The sequence below is a fragment of the Sphaeramia orbicularis genome, chromosome 19 (assembly GCF_902148855.1).
Source record: "Sphaeramia orbicularis chromosome 19, fSphaOr1.1, whole genome shotgun sequence".
NCBI lineage: Eukaryota > Metazoa > Chordata > Actinopteri > Kurtiformes > Apogonidae > Sphaeramia > Sphaeramia orbicularis.
The window spans coordinates 11,180,486-11,198,070 of record NC_043975.1 but is presented as its reverse complement, the minus strand read 5'-3'; the positions used below and the strand labels follow the sequence as shown (position 1 = coordinate 11,198,070).

The window sequence follows — 17,585 nt, the reverse complement described above, 5'->3', positions numbered from 1 at the left end:
TTTCAGGGAATGTTCCTATATTTAATTTATTGATCATGTAGATATTCATAGGGGGCCTAATAACAGGCATGTACAACCACTGATATTTGTCACACTATATGGGTTTTAACAGGAAAAAATGGGAAAATTGAAGTTTACCTGAATAAGTCAAATGTATTAATAGGATTAGTGGTTCAACAATTATTTATAATTACAGACCAATAGATATTTTTGATTGCTGGGGGATGTTTAACCCTTGCATGCATGAATTATAAGAACCTTAATCAAGATTTTTTTTCCTGAGTGTTTTTATTCCTCTTTAGGCATGAAAAAAAGAATGTGATTGAATATCTTTTAATAGACCTATTTTTTGTGGAGTTACAAATATGTCCACTCATTTGGACACCATGCGTTTAATTGTTGAAGCACAGAAACGTATTTAAATTGTAATATCCGAAAGTGACATACTGTGTGAAAACTATGGAATAAAAACATTTTTAATGCCACTAATCTGATGTTTTCTCATCTTTTATCATACTCTAATACTAGTTATCACTCAGTTCATGGAGATCATATGCAAAAAAAAAACAAAAAAAAAAAAAACAACTTTTTTTTTTAAAGAAAACTGTTAATTACAGTCTAAAAACAATTAGCAATTGATTTACACTTAAACATGTTACTGCAGATCAGGTTTATCATGAACAGCAAAGTTACAATAATGGTATCAACTGCAGTGTATGGGATGGTGCTGTGTCGGCTGATATGGAACTAGAACAACAAAACCCAGGAATATACAAGAAAACAGCTGGAGAATAGCTGTCCACTGGAGTGACCACTATGCATGAAAGGGCTAAGTTTTTAATCTTTATTCTTTTCTATGTATCCATAATCTTATCTTTGAATTACATGTGTATGAATTATGCAATACAAATAAACTTTCTTTACCTATAATTCTATTGCTTATGACACAATTTGTGTAGAAGTGAATGAAAGATGAAAGTTATATACATTTTATTTACACCAATAACTGTTCAGTGTCTACATGCATAGTGAATTTAAAGAAATGCAGATGTTTTATAGCAGGTATCATCATTTTAGATCAATAGATGTTTTTGATTGCTGGAGAATGTTTAAGTTTTTAATCTTTATTCTTTTCTACAGTATGTATCCATAATCTTATCTTTGAATTTACATGTGTATGTATTGTGCTATACAAATAAACTTGCTTTGTCTAAAATTCTGCTGGTTATGACACAGTTTGTGTAGAAGTGAATGAAAGATGAAACTTATATACATTTTCATTTGCTCCAATAGCTGTTCATTGACTAAATGCATAGAGAACTTTAAAGAAATGCAGATGTTTTACAGCAGGTTTCATCATTTTAGATCAATAGATGTTTTTGATTGCTAGAGAATGTTCAAGTTTTTAATCTTTATTCTTCTCTATGTATCTATAATCTTATCTTTGAATTACCATGTCTATGAATTATGCAATACAAATAAACTTGCTTTACCAATAATTCTATTGCTTATGACACAGTTTGTGTAGAAGTGAATGAAAGATGAAACTTATATACATTTTATTTACTCCAATAACTGTTCAGTGTCTACATGCATAGTGAATTTAAAGAAATGCAGATGTTTTATAGCAGGTTTCATCATTTTAGATCAATAGATGTTATTGATTGCTAGAGAATGTTTAAGTTTTTAATCATTATTCTTCTCTATGTATCTATAATCTTATCTTTGAATTACCATGTGTATGAATTGTACTATACAAATAAACTTTCTTTGTCTATAATTCTATTGCTTATGACACAATTTGTGTAGAAGTGAATGAAAGATGAAACTTATATACATTTTATTTACTCCAATAGCTGTTCAGTGTCTAAATGCATAGAGAATTTAAAGAAATGCAGATGTTTTACAGCAGGTTTCATCATTTTAGATCAATAGATGTTATTGATTGCTAGAGAATGTTTAAGTTTTTAATCTTTATTCTTCTCTATGTATCTATAATCTTATCTTTGAATTACCATGTCAATGAATTATGCAATACAAATAAACTTGCTTTACCTATAATTCTATTGCTTATGACACAATTTGTGTGGAAGTGAATGAAAGATGAAACTTATATACATTTTTATTTGCTCCAATAACTGTTCAGTTTCTAAATACACAGAGAATTTTAAAGAAATGCAGATGTTATGTAGCAGGTTGTGCTTTTTATTCTAGTGTGGGCGGGGTATTTCTTAACCTGCCGTTGGATTTTGAAAACAGTATAACTAATTTTTAGATTTATTGTTTAATTTAACCCCATTTTAGGACGTCTTGTCTTTTAACCCGATCTATACGTGTCTAGACGGCTGCAGCGTCTCTCCGGGGGAGGTAAATAAAAATATACATCTGGCAGGAGAATGAATAAAAGGTGAACAGCAGATGAGCAGGCAGCCAATCAGAGGCCGAGTACAGCCGACTCCTGCACGCTGATTGGTCGGATACCACCGAAGCGCCTCGAGCTCCTGCTCTCATTGATGCGTTCGCTGCAGTCGGAGCGGACTATCACTCTGCCTTTTTGCGTTTGCGCCTGTAGTTTTTTTTCGTGCTTCGTCGCTGTTTAACCCCAATCCTTTCAATTTCTGCTCAATTAGGTGAGTTATGTTTTCATTATTTTCACCGTAGCATGTAACGTGTTACATGTTACGCAACGTAGACGTGTTATGTCAGCCAGAAGTCAGCATCATCTGTTACCTTTTCCTCATTAGCTAGCATTGTAAGCTAGCTATTGCATAAAAAAAGACATCTACGTATTCTGAAGGTGTCATAATTTGGTATTTGGTGTTAAAAAGACGGGGATTTATGTCCTGTTTTGCCGCTTAGAGCATCACCAAACAGCAGCCAGTCACCATGACGGAGGCGGAGACGGTGGAGAAGGAGCACAAGTCCAGCAACGGCAGCAATGTTCCTCCAGAGGCCACCAGAGAAGATGCGTTTGATTCCTCATACAAAGAGAAAGAAGGCCCTAAACCTCCCAGGATCATCGTATGGAGAAACGTCTTCCTGATGCTTCTGTTGCATATAGGTGCAGCGTACGGCATCTTCCTCATCCCCACAGCATCTCCTTTGACCTTGCTTTGGTGTAAGTAAAACAATATTATCATGGCAACCTGTTCTTTGCCCCTCAGCTAGTCTTATGTGTTATTAAAATAGATATTTCACCCAAATCACAGCTGGTATATCAGACAGCTGATCCCACAACTGGAACTTGATCCCTTCCAGTAGTTAACATGAATGGGGATTTATAGATTAGGGAATAGGTCTATATGTACAGAGATTTAATGTCACAAAGCTCATGTGTGGCAGGGAAATACTGCACGTTTTGCTCTATGACAATAGGAAAGAAGCACTGAGACTAGCAGAAAAGCAAAAAATGAAGACTTGTGACTAATATGTGTGGATTTATTTTGTAATAGAGTAGTTGTTTGGTTATAAAATGTCAGAGAAGGGGGAAATATAAGCCTAAAATGACATACTTAAACATCTGCAGTGATACTCACTAACACTGGTCTACAAGGAAAATGCTTCCAGAATAAAAGTAATGAAATTTTACCACATGAGAGTCACTGATAAAGAAAAATCAAGTCAAAAATGCTGGTTGGCTGAACTTTCCAAGATACAGCCTTGGGTCAAAATGTGACATTCAAGAATTAACGAGAAAATGGGTTTGACTCAAAAGGAATATTTGAGTATTGAATATTAGGAATATTTCAGAGCTACAAGATCTACTTCAAAACAATGTCTGCGCATTAGAATACATTCACTTTGCAGGTTCTATTTAGTGGAAGATTTATAAAACTGTTATATAAATGTACATAAACCAATATATATGTGTAATAACACTTAATCATATACCTTGAAAACATCAGCAAACCAGCACTTTTCTCATTTATTTTCCAATTAATCTTAAAATGCATAACATTTAGCACATTTAATCTCTGAAGCAACTCATTTCTAAAAAATTGTAGACCCGTGTAATAGAGGAATGAAGAAAAAAGAAAATATTCACATTTCATCAACTGGATCAAGAGAATTTTGCAGATTTATTGAATATGGGACAACTAATTTAACAGTGCAGCTCAAATACTGAGATCAGTTCTATCTTTAAATTTAATGTGATGTTTTTTCCATTAATCTGTCAGGGGTGCTAGTCAGTCATCGACTCATGACCCTTTGCCCAGATTCATGATGTCATAATGTGGCAGTTCTTCAACTTGATCATCACTTTATCTGTGTGACTGATAAGGAAAAAATACACCTACGAAGGTGAATACAAGGCATTTGTATTGCATTCACTGCATTATAATATCAGGACCGTATGTTATGTATGGACTCCGATAAGTCAAACTAGCAGGCGAGTTCATTTAAAGAGTTTCACTTCTCATTCAGCAAGAGAGAAGATATTTAGTGAATTATGTTATTATTGTCAATTTTCATTTTCGTTTTTGTGATTGAAGATAGCTAGAAAAAAAAAAAAAACAACATGGCGGTTGCTGTAATGGTGATAACATCTACAGCACCATGAAACCACGTCATACCATCTATCTTCATATGCAGAGATGTATTTTTTTCACCTAATTTTCTCCCTCTGCAGTTTTAACTACCCTTTTAGTATCTTTCTGTCACAAACAAAGAGATAATCAGATTGTGGAAGAAAAAAAGCAGCAAAAAAAGAACCTCACATCTCAGCAACTCTATTAAGAAAATTGAATAAGAGGACAGAATACGTCTTTATTGTTAGTGTTTCCCATGGAATTAGATTTTCCCTCTGGGTGCTAGGCTAAGCCTTTGTCTCAAGGGAGTCACACTATCAGCAAATTATGAAAATTTGACTTCAACTCTTCCTACCTCTTTGTCTTAATTGTTTTGACGAATAAATCCATGGACTTGTTTTCCAGTCATGATTTCAACCACAATGACATTTAACTAACAATAACAGAGACAGGAAGACATTTTTCAGTACTTAAAAGTGAATGTCACACACAGTGCTATCAGTTAATGAAAAATTAAATAATTGAGATGCACAGACTGCGATGCTCCGGTGTCATTTGGCGTCACAAGACTGATTTATCCATTATGAGCTCATCTAAGGATGCCACAGTTTGAGAGGTAGCCTCTAAACACCTCAGTTATACTCCACACCTGTCACTATTCCAACTTAAACATGTAAAATTGCTCTGTAAATATCCTTTTAGTGGCTGTTAATGTACCTGGTCAGCCCACCCAAGTATATGTGTGAGGAAACACCGCAGTGGTGAGCAGCAACAATTTATTTAGCAGCGTTTCAGTCAGCAAAAACAGATAAATAATACACATACTTAAGCACATTCACTCGACGTAGATGTAAACATATACAGAGGCTGCACAAAATATAGACATATCTTAAAAAACATGGATGTTTCAAAGTATGTGCACGAGTGTGAATGTGATATATCCTATATCCAGAGTTATACAGGTTTTTTAGTGTAAGTTGTTGCAGAATTGATAGAAAAAGAGAAGAGGCAGATATAAAGATTGTATTCCACTGCTGTGTAGTGGAAAAGTGGCGTTATAGTGAAATATAAAAGATATTAAAACTGCAGTTCAGAGGTTCTATTGTCATCCATTTTTTGTCAGTAGACTAATCAAATACATAATCTTTTCAACGGTCCAAGTGCTTCACGCAGCAACAAAAATAGCAGTTCTTAATAGAATTTTATGTTCCTGTGCCTCCTGACATACAAGCAATCATCAAATTGTTTTTCCCATCCAATCATCATCAACTGTGACGTAATTTCATTATCCAGTCGGTGTCACAGTTCAAAGCAGCGTGCCCTGTTTCTTCTGTGGTAATGTAATTTCTCATACTGCAAGACAAGTAGGCTAGTGCAAAACACGATCAGTCAAAGGAAACTCGTCATCATGTTCAGGTCCGTGCCTTTGGCAATAATGTGTGGAAAAGACAGGAAAATGTATTTACTTGAATTGTAAACAACGCTGCGTAACAAATGTAATAAAATTGAAAACAGTGTCGGTATTGTACCAGAGTGAATAAATGCTTTGGTTGTACCTTTTAGTTAAAAGGAATCATGGTGCATAACACATGACTGGTCCATAATACATGAATGATTGAGTTTATTTATGAGGCACCATTCTCAAGCAAAGGTCACAGATAAAATAAAAAAGTAAATAAAAGACAGTAAGTACAGACTGCAGATGAAACTAAACACATGACCCTAAAGCTTCTTGGTAAATGATCGAGGGTGTTTATGAGCCACAATCTCAAAAGCACAGTGTCATTTTGTCTTAATTCTGAAGCGCAGACCTGACAAACCCTCATTAGAAGTCCTCAGGTTTCTCTTTAACCTAGGAAGGAGTCTGATCCTGCAAAACACTCCGAGGTTATTGTCATACAAAACCTTTTGGAGAACTTAATCAGAAGCTAGGTAGCATTTTGGGCCACTTTTATAATATAATATAATAGAATAGATCATTATTGGTACTGTTATTGGAACAATGAAAATCAGTTGAGCAGCTCTGTGTCTTAGGCTGCATTCAGACTGCAGGCAAATGTGGCCCTAATCCAATTTTTTTGTCCATATCTGACCTGTATGTGATCTGTTAAAAACAGTTTGAACAGCACAAATCCAATTTTTTTACAAAAGACCCAGGCCACTTTCATATGTGGTCCTAAATCTGATACGTATCTGATATTTTGCAATGCAACTTCAGTCTGAATGGCCAGGTCGCATTAATCCGACCTTTACGTTATTGAAATGCGACAAACGTCACAATTCTGCATCCCAAGTGTGTTACTTCCGTAAACACAGTGTGTCCTTGCGTGGTTACGTATTACATCAGGACCTCTTTTGAGCATGCGGGTCACTTCAGGATCGCATTCAGTTCATACTCAAAACTGATTGAAGTTGCATTTAATGTGTATTATGAATGAGCACACAAAAAAAAAAATCACATTTCACAAAAAATCCAAATTGTGCATTAAGACCTGCTGTCTGAACATAGCCTTATTAATACTTAAAGTGCAAAGAGACTGTATGAAAATATCACACAAAATTATCCTGAAAATATATACTGAAAAGTATTGACAATATACAAAAAATTACCAATAAATACTAAAATATTCAAAAAGCCAACTGTATACTGCAGATAAAAGTAATATATACAACATATAAGGATATATACAGGCAGTATGGGATATGTATAACAATCTCCTTTCAGCACACATTAAGAATTTAGGATAACATTGTTAAATAATATCGTAACTTGCAATTCTCTTCTTTAAAATGTCTACTAACATACTGTATGTGCCGATGTTTGAATGTACTTGGCATTTGTGGTTTGGCTGGTTCAGAGTTGTTTGCGTTGTGTCGTTATGTTAAAGGTATTGTTAGATGGGTTTTCTCTGGAGGTTTACATAGTACTGTAATACTGGGCTTCACTCAAGGTGTGATGGGCTGTCACGCCACATTCAACACTCATAACTTCATAAATTGTGTACATGACCTACATTAACATGAAAAATGCCACTTCCTGTGTCACACCTTAAAGGCTGTCAGATATGTAGGGTGATGTTATATAGTCATCTGGTGAAAAACATAGCCAACTAGTTATACATGTTTCCTACAAGTCTGAGCCTATTGTTGATTTTCATGCCTCCAACAAATGAAAATAAATCCGACAAGTTCTCCTCAGTCACTGGTATTTATGAGCTAATTTTGTGTGAGTGAGTCTTATATGAGGATGAATGGGTCTCAGTCTGTTGTTATTTATCACCACAAAATCTTCATCAGCCACATTAGGTTTGCTGTCTTACCTTGTATCCACCAAAGTGACACCGATTATTCTAAATGTACCTGACAGGGCTTCATCTGATTGGTCAGATGTGTACATTTTTTTGGCATGTATAGACAAATTGATTAGTTTTTATCATTGCATTGCTGTTCAGTCCATGTTGCAATAACAATGAAGTGTGATTCATGAGTCATTAATAGACACATGGTCCTGAAATGAGCAATGCTTCTCAGATGGTGGAAACAGGATCAGACTAAACAGTTTATATGGTGGGAGATAACTAGCAAAACCTTTAATTTGTTGGTTTAGACTCAAAGATGGCTCACAGTGACTAGACTAGACTAGATGAGGAGCGTAGGTTTAACAGTAGAGAAAAAAAGAGCTGAGATGCAGTTTTTTCACATCACCTCTAGATTTTTGGCTGCTACAGACAACAAATGAGAAAATGTAGCAATAGTTTTGGTCTTAGATGGCACTATGGAGGTTGTTTGACAAATTTCTGACAGTGTTAGAAATGTAGGATGATCATTTCACAATGTGACTGCTGCTAAAACCTACACCCACTAAACAACCACTAGAGCATAAGCATGGAATTAGACATTTATCAGTGCGACACAACATAAATTATTTTGCCCATTTTGTTGCCTATGTTTGATTTGTCAGTCCCATAAAACTGTGATTTTATTATCAGTATTCAGTTATTTTTATCAAATCTTAATTTTTATTACCTTGCCCCCCAAAGGGGAGGCAAGGGGTATTGATTTTTGGTTTGGTTTGTTTGTTTGTTTGTTTGTTTGTTTGTTAACTCTCTAGCAGCAAAACTATTGGTTGAATTCATATCAAATTCGGTTAGTATATTGCCAGTGACCCAGAATAGATCTCATTACATTTTGGGAACAGTAGGTCAAAGTTAAAATTTTTTATGAATTTTTCAAATACCCCCTCCCCCCTTTTACTTAAAATGGGTGAAATTTCAAATGTCTGTAGCAGGAAAACTATTGGTTGAATTCATCCCAAATTTGGTTGATAGTTTGTCAGTGACCCACAATAGATCCCATTACATTTTGGGAAAAGTAGGTCAAAGTTCAAATTTTTAATGAATTTTTTACATCTTTTTTCTTCTTCCATTTACTTATAATGGCTGAGATTTCACATGTCTATGAAAACATCAGTTTACTTCAAACTTGACACATATATAGGGGCAACTGATATGCTGACATCAGCACACGCACAGACATGATGACATCAGCTGGATCGATGCAAAAATAAGCTACGATACATGCAAGGGGCGCAGTTTTTACTCTTTAGAAAATGCTATTTCTCTCTGCTGTATATGTACTCACAGGTATAGATAGAAGGAATACAAATAAACTTGAGATTGAACTTAAAAGTACTATGTTCTGTCTGAAAGTCCTCCTCCAGGTCCAACTTAAATTACTTCCATAAACATACTTTTGTTATGTGACGGTGTGATTGTTAGCTTAGCGTTATTGTTTACAACTGCAGCGGCACAGATAAACAACTTGCACTGTTGTCATTTGGCTTTCATTGTCAGTGTGTCCTGCAATAAACTTCTCAGTCTGTAGGAACCTTTAGTCACTGAGGACAGGACATTACTACACTCATTGGATTTTGTAGACTCCGGAATTAGAGCAATAAAGTGTTTGTGACTGATATATACAGTGAATGTGCTCATACTAATTTGCTGATGCATTTCTCTCCCCACAGCTCTATTTTGTTTTGTGCTAAGTGCTTTAGGAATCACTGCAGGAGCTCATCGTCTGTGGAGTCACAGATCCTACAAGGCTTCGTTACCTCTGAGGATCTTTCTCTGTATCGCTAACTCCATGGCATTCCAGGTACCTAACAGACTTACAGCTGGGCGCATGATAATAGTTTTCATTCCTGCGTTAAGTATCACGTTAGGCGCGCGCTGTGTGTAATCTCAGTGTTTACTTAATCCCGCAGAATGATATCTTTGAATGGGCCAGAGATCACAGGGTTCACCACAAATATTCAGAGACAGACGCTGACCCTCACAACGCCGTGCGGGGGTTCTTCTTTGCTCACATCGGGTGGCTCCTGGTGCGCAAACACCCTGATGTCATCACAAAAGGACGGAAGCTGGAGCTGAAAGACCTGATGGCTGACAAAGTTGTGATGTTTCAAAGGAAGTAAGTAGCTTCAGTTAATCTGCACATGATACAGATTAATAATAGCCAGGGAATTTTTAATGCTTAAAGAAGGTTTTGCTTACGTGCAAGAATTTAGGATAACTGATCAAAAAAAAAAAAAAAAAAAAAAATAGGATAATCCACCTTTGCTGCAAAACCTGCATTGTATGAAGGCTGGATTTTTCGGTCTGGTTCTGCAAAGGTGTCATGCATGTACTGGGCTTGGCCAAGCAAGTAACGGAGTGGGAAAGCACTGTGCAGCAATACTAATCATTCCATATATGTTTTTAAAAATTTATTGAGCAGCAACCCTAATAGCTCAAATTGTAGGTCTAAGCAAGTACGTGAACATGCCCTTAAGGAATAATAACAAAATATTTACTAAAAACATCAATTTATCATCATTGACAAAATAACGGAGTGAGGAAAAATATACAGCAGTTATTCAAAGTTTGGAAAAATTGCCAAAAAGTCAAGGAAAGTGAAAATATTTAGTATACCACACTTTTCTTAATATATGAGAGTACATTATAACCAAAAATGAAACTGATATCTTTGTTATTTTAATTTTAAAAGACATTAATTCATGGAAACAGAGTGAGAATCCAAAAAAAGTAATGGAGTGAGGGATTTGTTCAGTGAGATGCACCATAATGATAATTGAAGATTTTATTAAGATACTGATAAAATGATCAGTCTTTGGTCTTAGGTTCCCTTACTATATTTATTGCACATCTTTCTGCTGTTTTTTTTTTTTTTTTATAATAAATAACATACAAAATCATTACAGTATTTTATTATTATGAAATATAATACTAGACACATGCATATATTTTGAACATATTTATTTACACATTGCTATTTACATTCTGAATTTATGCTGTATACATTAATTTACAACCTTCACTGTTCTTAATTTACACTCTATTCTCATATATTTTCGTGTATATATCGGGTTGTAATTCAGGTACAAATTAAATAAACACATTTTTAGAAACTAGAGATATAAGTCTTTAATGCTGAATAATCAAAAATATTGATTTAGACAAAAAAAGAAATTGATCCTGATGTTCACTTTCACTTGGCCAGGCCTCTGTGAGAACTGTGTCATGTGCTAGAAACTGAGAACACACCCCTGCCTTTTGAGCTTTTTATATCTCTCAAACTGAGAAAACATTCCTTCCCTCTCTGTCACAGGTATTATAAGCTGTCTGTGCTGCTCATGTGCTTCTTCATACCCATGTCTGTGCCTTGGTACCTGTGGGGGGAATCCCTGTGGGTGGGCTACTTCATCCCGGCTGTGCTGAGGTACACCTTGGTGCTTAACGCTACCTGGCTGGTCAACAGCGCCGCTCACATGTGGGGGAACAGACCCTATGACAAGAACATCAGCCCCAGAGAGAATAGGTTCGTCACGTTCAGTGCAATAGGTAAGAAAAGACGTCTCTAATTAAAACAAACTATAAATAAAACATCAAAATCATAATCACAGTGAGCACAACACCTTCTGTGACAGATCATTACTGTTGAAGCCTCTTAAGCTGTTCTGTCTGTGTTGCCATGGTAATGCTACACGATGCTTGTAACTATATACACATGCTATACATCAACATTTCCAGAAGAACGTTAGCTAAAAGCTCAACAAAAACCGTCTTCAGAAAACAAAACACAATTCAAACTACAAACACTTAACCCTTTCATGCATGAATTATGAGAACCTTAATAAGATTTTTTTTTCCTGAGTATTTTTATCCCTTTTTAGGCATGAAAAAAAAAAAGAAAATATTTGTATGAACCTATTTTTCATGAAGTTACAAAAATGTCCACTAGGCTGGATACAATGCCTTTAATTTTATAAGCAAAGAAACATGTATTTACTGATATACTGCACAAAAACTATGAAATAAAAACATGTTTAATGCTGCTAATCTGATGTCTTCTCACATTTTAACATACCTGCATAGAAATAATATGCAAAATAAATAAATAAATAAATAAATAAAACTTTTACAATCTAATAAGAATTACTAATTTTTTACACTCAAACATGTAACTGCAGATCAGGTTTATCTAGAACATTAAAGTTACAGTGATGCTATGAATTACAGTGTGTGGGATGATGCATAAGCATCCAATGTGTTGGCTGATATGGAACTAAAACAACAAAATCCATAAGAGAACACCTTTGAACAGCTGTCCACTGTGGTGACCACTGTGCATGAAAGGGTTAAATGTGCAAATATCTAATACAAGCTAACAGTCTGAGATTAGCGTATGTCATGAATAATTTAATAAAACAGACCAATTCAACAAACTTTGCAGTGCTAAGCTAAAACTAAGCAGATCCAGCAGAAGTATAATTTCTCTTCCACAAAAACTCACTGAACAAACCAAAAAACAGTAAAAAACAAAGGTTGCCTTATGTTGTGATGATTATGAATTTTGCTCTCACCTTTGCTGTTTTCTGATCGCAACTTGCATTTATATGACAGAAACTTCTATCAGCTAATCCATTGTTTTGTGTTACTTTGAAATGATTCCTACTAGAAACAAATGGCCCAGGTTAAATGAAGTCACATTCTGAGTTCTGCAAGAACTGACTTTTTTATACAAAGGAACATGATGAGTCTTAACCTGTCCAGTTACATAATAGTATAACTTTGAATTAACAAAACAGAGTTGAAAGTGTGTCAAGTAAATCTGTATTCTTACATCTTAGTTTAATCTTTAACCTTTTTAACATCCACCCTTTTCATGGAACTGTAATCCTAAATGAAAATTCAAGAAAGTAGGATTAGGATTAGTTTTAGAACACAAAGATGATGTCAGACTTTATATGAAATGGAATATAACCTAAACTGAAGCCAAAATGGGTCACTAGTACCTTTATGGATGTTAACAGGTTTTGAAGACAATATATTTGAAGAATTTTGGTGTCAGAAATACTCAAAAACTACAGATCTGCACTCAGTACAACAGCTTTTTCAAAGTAATTCAGAAGGAAGGATAAAGAGGAAATGCATTTGCTCAGCCAGTGCAGTGTATCCAAGATGATGCTGCACTGTTTTGTTGGAGGTTCAGCATTTCTACCAGCAATCCTGCATTTATTTTCCCTTATTTTCACTGCTAGTGCTGATTCAGAGTTTTTTGCAACTTGCCTTTTAAAAACTGGTGTTTCTGGTCTTTCCACCGGATAAAGAGCCACAATAGAGTGTGTCATTATATTACTGTACAGGTCTTTATGGGAATGTGAGAAAAAAGAATACAGGTTGATGTCAATGTAATAGCAATTTGTTGAGATTTCCTATAGTTCCCTCTCTATTAAAAACAGGCATTTGTTGCTTAATTCCCCTGTTTTTGTGGTACTGGAAGATCTGGAGTTGGTCTCTTAGGTTCTTCAGTGGCAGCTCATTACTCCTAATATGCTATGTGCTAATGCTAATTACTAATGCTAATGGCAGGCTTTGTTCGTGTGTATTCAGATGGCTAACATGCAGAGACTGAATTTCCCTACAGGGATAATAAAGCGAGTTAACCTCAACAATAAGCACAAACTTAAAGGAGTGATATTTTGCTTTTTTAAATAGAATTATGCATTTTCAGACATTTCCTTGTGGTCTACATAAACTGTAAATGCTATGCTTGGGTCTGAATTCTTCATTAATTCAGCTCGACAGGTTCATCTTCAACCCTGTTTCTGAGTAATGAAACCAGAAAGGTTGTTTTGAGCACTGGCCCTTTAAATGCACATGAGCCAATTCATGCCACACCCCCTCCAGGTTGTCAACTGTGCTTTCTGTCCTGTTCAACCACGTATGTTTGTTAATACAACCAACAACTGAAGATTTTCTGTAATCAGCTCAAAGTTTGGACATATTTTCAGTTTTTACTACAACCGCTGCTGCTGATAAACTGTTATGGCGTACTCAGAGAAATGTTCATCGGAAGTCTTGACCTTATATGTGCAAATGTCGTGACATAACTAGTTATAAATCATAACAAATAAAGCAGGAATTGAAACAGGTTGTACAGTGATGAAAGTGTTCCGTTTTTTGCCAGACATCTGTTTTTTTCCGAAAACTTAGCATATGTTCCGGTAAATTAAATGTGTCTGGATCATTTCTGTCTGGTTTGGCAACATTTCAGCCAGAAAATTACGCATAAATTGCTCCGGAAAGTGTAAATTATGTTTATTTGGGTCTGTCTCATGGGCGCGGCCATATTGCTTTCTTCTCCATTCGTCTCAACCAATGAGATTCTCGTTTACAACGCAGAACTTGTATCGACGGCTCTGATTGGTCTGCTGAAGGCATGTGGTCTGTTTCGCATCTCTGGAGATAAGATGGCGGATTCTCTTTGAGTATTTTACCACCAATGTATTTTGTCTAAATATTCTGTGAAATCATGTCGGAATTCATTGTCCTTCAGCACAGGTGTCAAACTCCGGTCCTTGAGGGCCGGTATCCTGCATGTTTTAGATGTTTCCCCTTTCCAGCACACCTGACGGTCGTTATCAGGCTTCTGCAGAGTTGGATGATAGGCTTATCATTTGAATCAGGTGTGTTGGAAGAGGGAAACATCTAAAACATGCAGGATACCGGCCCTTGAGGATCTGAGTTTGAGACCGCTGTCCTTCAGCGTGGGGACCAACTGAAGTGTGAGGCAGGAATTAAAAATAAGTTCAAGTGGTCCTGGCTCAAGGAAACTGATAGAAATGGCAATTTTCTGTCGCAGTATGTCTGGAAGACAAGTAAACCAGGTTTGTTACTCACTGAAGTCATTCAGAAAAGTTCAGTTTTTTTTTTCTTTCCTCACTTTCATCACTGTTGTAGAAATCCACTCAATTTTTGTCAAAATGAATATAAAGATAGCTTTGCAGCACCTGGAGGGTTCAAATTCAAACTTTATGAACTATAAGGGTCCAAATACACAAATAAATGAACCAAAGACTAATAAAAGGGGGTTTAGCAAAATATGACCCCTTTAACTTCGAAGTGCATCAGTGGAAAAACTTCAGTACGGTTGAAAAATGTCTGATCAGTGTTTTCTCTTCCTCACAGGTGAAGGATTTCACAACTACCACCACACTTTCCCGTACGACTATGCAACCAGCGAGTTTGGCTGCAAGTTGAACCTCACCACCGCGTTCATCGACTTCATGTGTTTCTTGGGCCTGGCCAAGGACCGCAAAAGAGTGTCCCGAGAGCAGGTCCTGGCCCGGAAACAACGCACGGGAGACGGCAGCCACCGAAGTGGCTGAGACTGTCAGACTCCAAGACAAAAGAAGAAGCCTCACAGTCCTTTGACAGCGATACATTTCTCATGCCCTATGGATAAGAGTCAACTTCACTAGGGCCTTGACCACATTTTGCTTGTTTTTGTGGTTTTTGTAGCTGTAACTAAAGAAATTGTTCAAGATGGATTAAAAAAAAAATAAAAAATTGACGTGTTGCTAAGCCCTTGGCCTTTGTTTCCGATTACTCAGACCAGGCCAAGGTCTTGCAATGATACAAGATGTTTTAGATTTGAAGTAGATTAATTTAAAAGTCGATTTCATTTTCCGCTGTTTTGCTATTTTGGTGTGCATTTTTCATGCAAAGTCAGTCGTGTAGCCAACCATTTTTCTGTAAGTATTACTCAATTATTAATCAAATATGTCACAGAGCGAGGAACTGCGATTTAGAGTGACCGATTGGAGACTGTTGCCTTTGACATTGTCACAGTTTACGGTGAATTCTTATATAGTTCTGGTAAAAATACATTTGGAGTGTTTTTTAGATTTAATAGAAAAGGGGTGAGCGATATCAGTCATTTTCATGCTGGCTTTTAAGAAATATGGCACACGATGTAAAAGAAAAGGCTAACCCCAGACCTTCTTCCCATGACTGTCCAGACGACCAGTGAGCCAAAAATGCACAGAAACCTGGTTTAAGTGTGTTTCGGTGTGTATGATTTAGATCGACTGTACGAAATAGACGCATCGTTTATCTAGTCTGTGTAATAATCACGGTTGGAAAAAATATAGACGCTAGTTTCATGAAAATACTTGGGTTACATTTCATCACTTCGAGGTTTATTGTTTTATAAAAGGCGCGGCATTTCTAAAAAAAAAAAAAAAAGCTGTCGACTAAATATTAAAGGCTAACAGTGGCAAGAAAATATTATTTTAATTGCAAAATAAACTGCCTCTTTTAAGGGGAAAAAGCTGAATCAGTAAGTAGTTAAACAGGAAACACTAAAATAGTTTTAGCTTGTTGCGAAAATATTCACCCGGGAATCAAGTATCATTACAATAATGATGCTCTATATATTTATTTATATTTATATGTGTCAAAATCATTGTTGTCGGTCAAATAAAAAAAAAAAAAGTATATATATATATATATATATATATATAAAAGATTCTTTCTTAATCGCAGCAGAAATTATCAATCAACATAATGATTGGGAGATAAATTGAAAACATTAGTTAGTCGTAGTCATAGTTTACCATCTTTTCTGACTATTTATTGAATATTTATTGACTATTGATGATTCAGTACCAGGGTTGATACTTGGCCCGGGTAAATCCTGCATAAGGCCTTCTCAGGACAGCATATTTAAGACAATACTGCCACTGAAAGTTAACAGCAGACAATAGAAAAATGACAAAAAACCTGACTTTGCTGTGCTTTAATATTTGCATCATCGTGCCAAGATGTCACCTTTGAACCATCTTTACAGACTGCAGCACAGCCAGTCAGTTTTACCTTTTCATGATTGTTTCTATTTTTTTTTTTTTTTAAACATAGTGCTTTGCTTCACATTCCATCTCCTTCCATCCCGAAAACCTTTTGCGCCAGAGAACAGGTGGATGTAGCAGCCAGTCGTGTGACAGTTGTGGTTTTTAACGCAGCAACATGTCATCCATGCATGATGATGTACTGTAGGTGTTGTAGTGAGATGTTCGTCCGATGGCAGAACTGCATCTATTTTTGTAAAAATGTACTGTGTGCGAGGCAGCTTTTGATCAACGCAACTGCTGCTTCGTGATTTTTGAGATGGAGTCTGGTTTCCCTTTGCCCTCCTACGAAGAAAAAAAACCTTCAGGCGCATTGGTGTTTATTATGTACATCAATTCTGGTGTGTGGAATGCCTATATTCTATTATTTATGTCTTGTTTTTCTTTTTTGCTGAAAAAAAAAAAAAAAAAAAAATTTGCTCAAGCCAGAACAAGTTTTCTGCAGATCTCAGATTTGGCAGGTCTCAAAATGTATTGAAATCAAGCACCTGTTTATTATTTCCCAGAAGTCAGGATACTACCTAATGCCTTATGACCTGCATCCATTTCTGATCTTCTTCACATCCTGTCAGACAAAAAAAAAAAAAAAAGGTACCACAACTCAAATGTGATGCTTACAGGCTGAAGCGGCAGGTGTTTTTATCCGTACAAGGCAAGCAAACGGTAGCAAGACAACATCAGAGTACTGTACTAGAGATTTACGTCCAATGTTTTATCCAGAGAGATTTTAACTAGCAACCTCTGGGCCTGTCCGGACGGATGCGCCAATTATTTCAAAGCTGTTTCGCGGCATCTCGGTATGA

General features: G+C 36.0%; 1 protein-coding gene across 2 annotated transcripts; it reads left to right on the top strand.

The window, feature by feature from the left end:
• The first annotated feature begins 2,507 nt into the window (after positions 1-2,507).
• On the top strand, positions 2,508-17,372 carry LOC115410413 (acyl-CoA desaturase-like). 2 transcript variants are annotated; one of them, XM_030122059.1, is made up of 6 exons: positions 2,508-2,630; positions 2,860-3,118; positions 9,556-9,686; positions 9,796-10,001; positions 11,199-11,431; positions 15,062-17,372. In XM_030122059.1, the coding sequence occupies exons 2-6, from the start codon at positions 2,887-2,889 to the stop codon at positions 15,259-15,261; spliced, it is 1,002 nt and encodes a 333-aa protein (XP_029977919.1). In that variant the 5' UTR covers positions 2,508-2,630; positions 2,860-2,886; the 3' UTR covers positions 15,262-17,372. The 2 variants fall into 2 exon arrangements, with proteins under 2 accessions (XP_029977919.1, XP_029977921.1); XM_030122061.1 differs by having other exon boundaries at positions 2,531-2,627; positions 2,856-3,118.
• Positions 17,373-17,585: the final 213 nt, after the last annotated feature.

Coding starts and splice junctions, on each gene's coding strand:
- LOC115410413 (XM_030122059.1), top strand. CDS start 2,887: ATGACGGAGGCGGAGACGGTGGAGAAGGAGCACAAGTCCAGCAACGGC. Junction 10,002..11,198: donor GTTGTGATGTTTCAAAGGAA/GTAAGTAGCTTC, acceptor TCTCTGTCACAG/GTATTATAAGCTGTCTGTGC. Junction 11,432..15,061: donor CGTCACGTTCAGTGCAATAG/GTAAGAAAAGAC, acceptor TCTTCCTCACAG/GTGAAGGATTTCACAACTAC.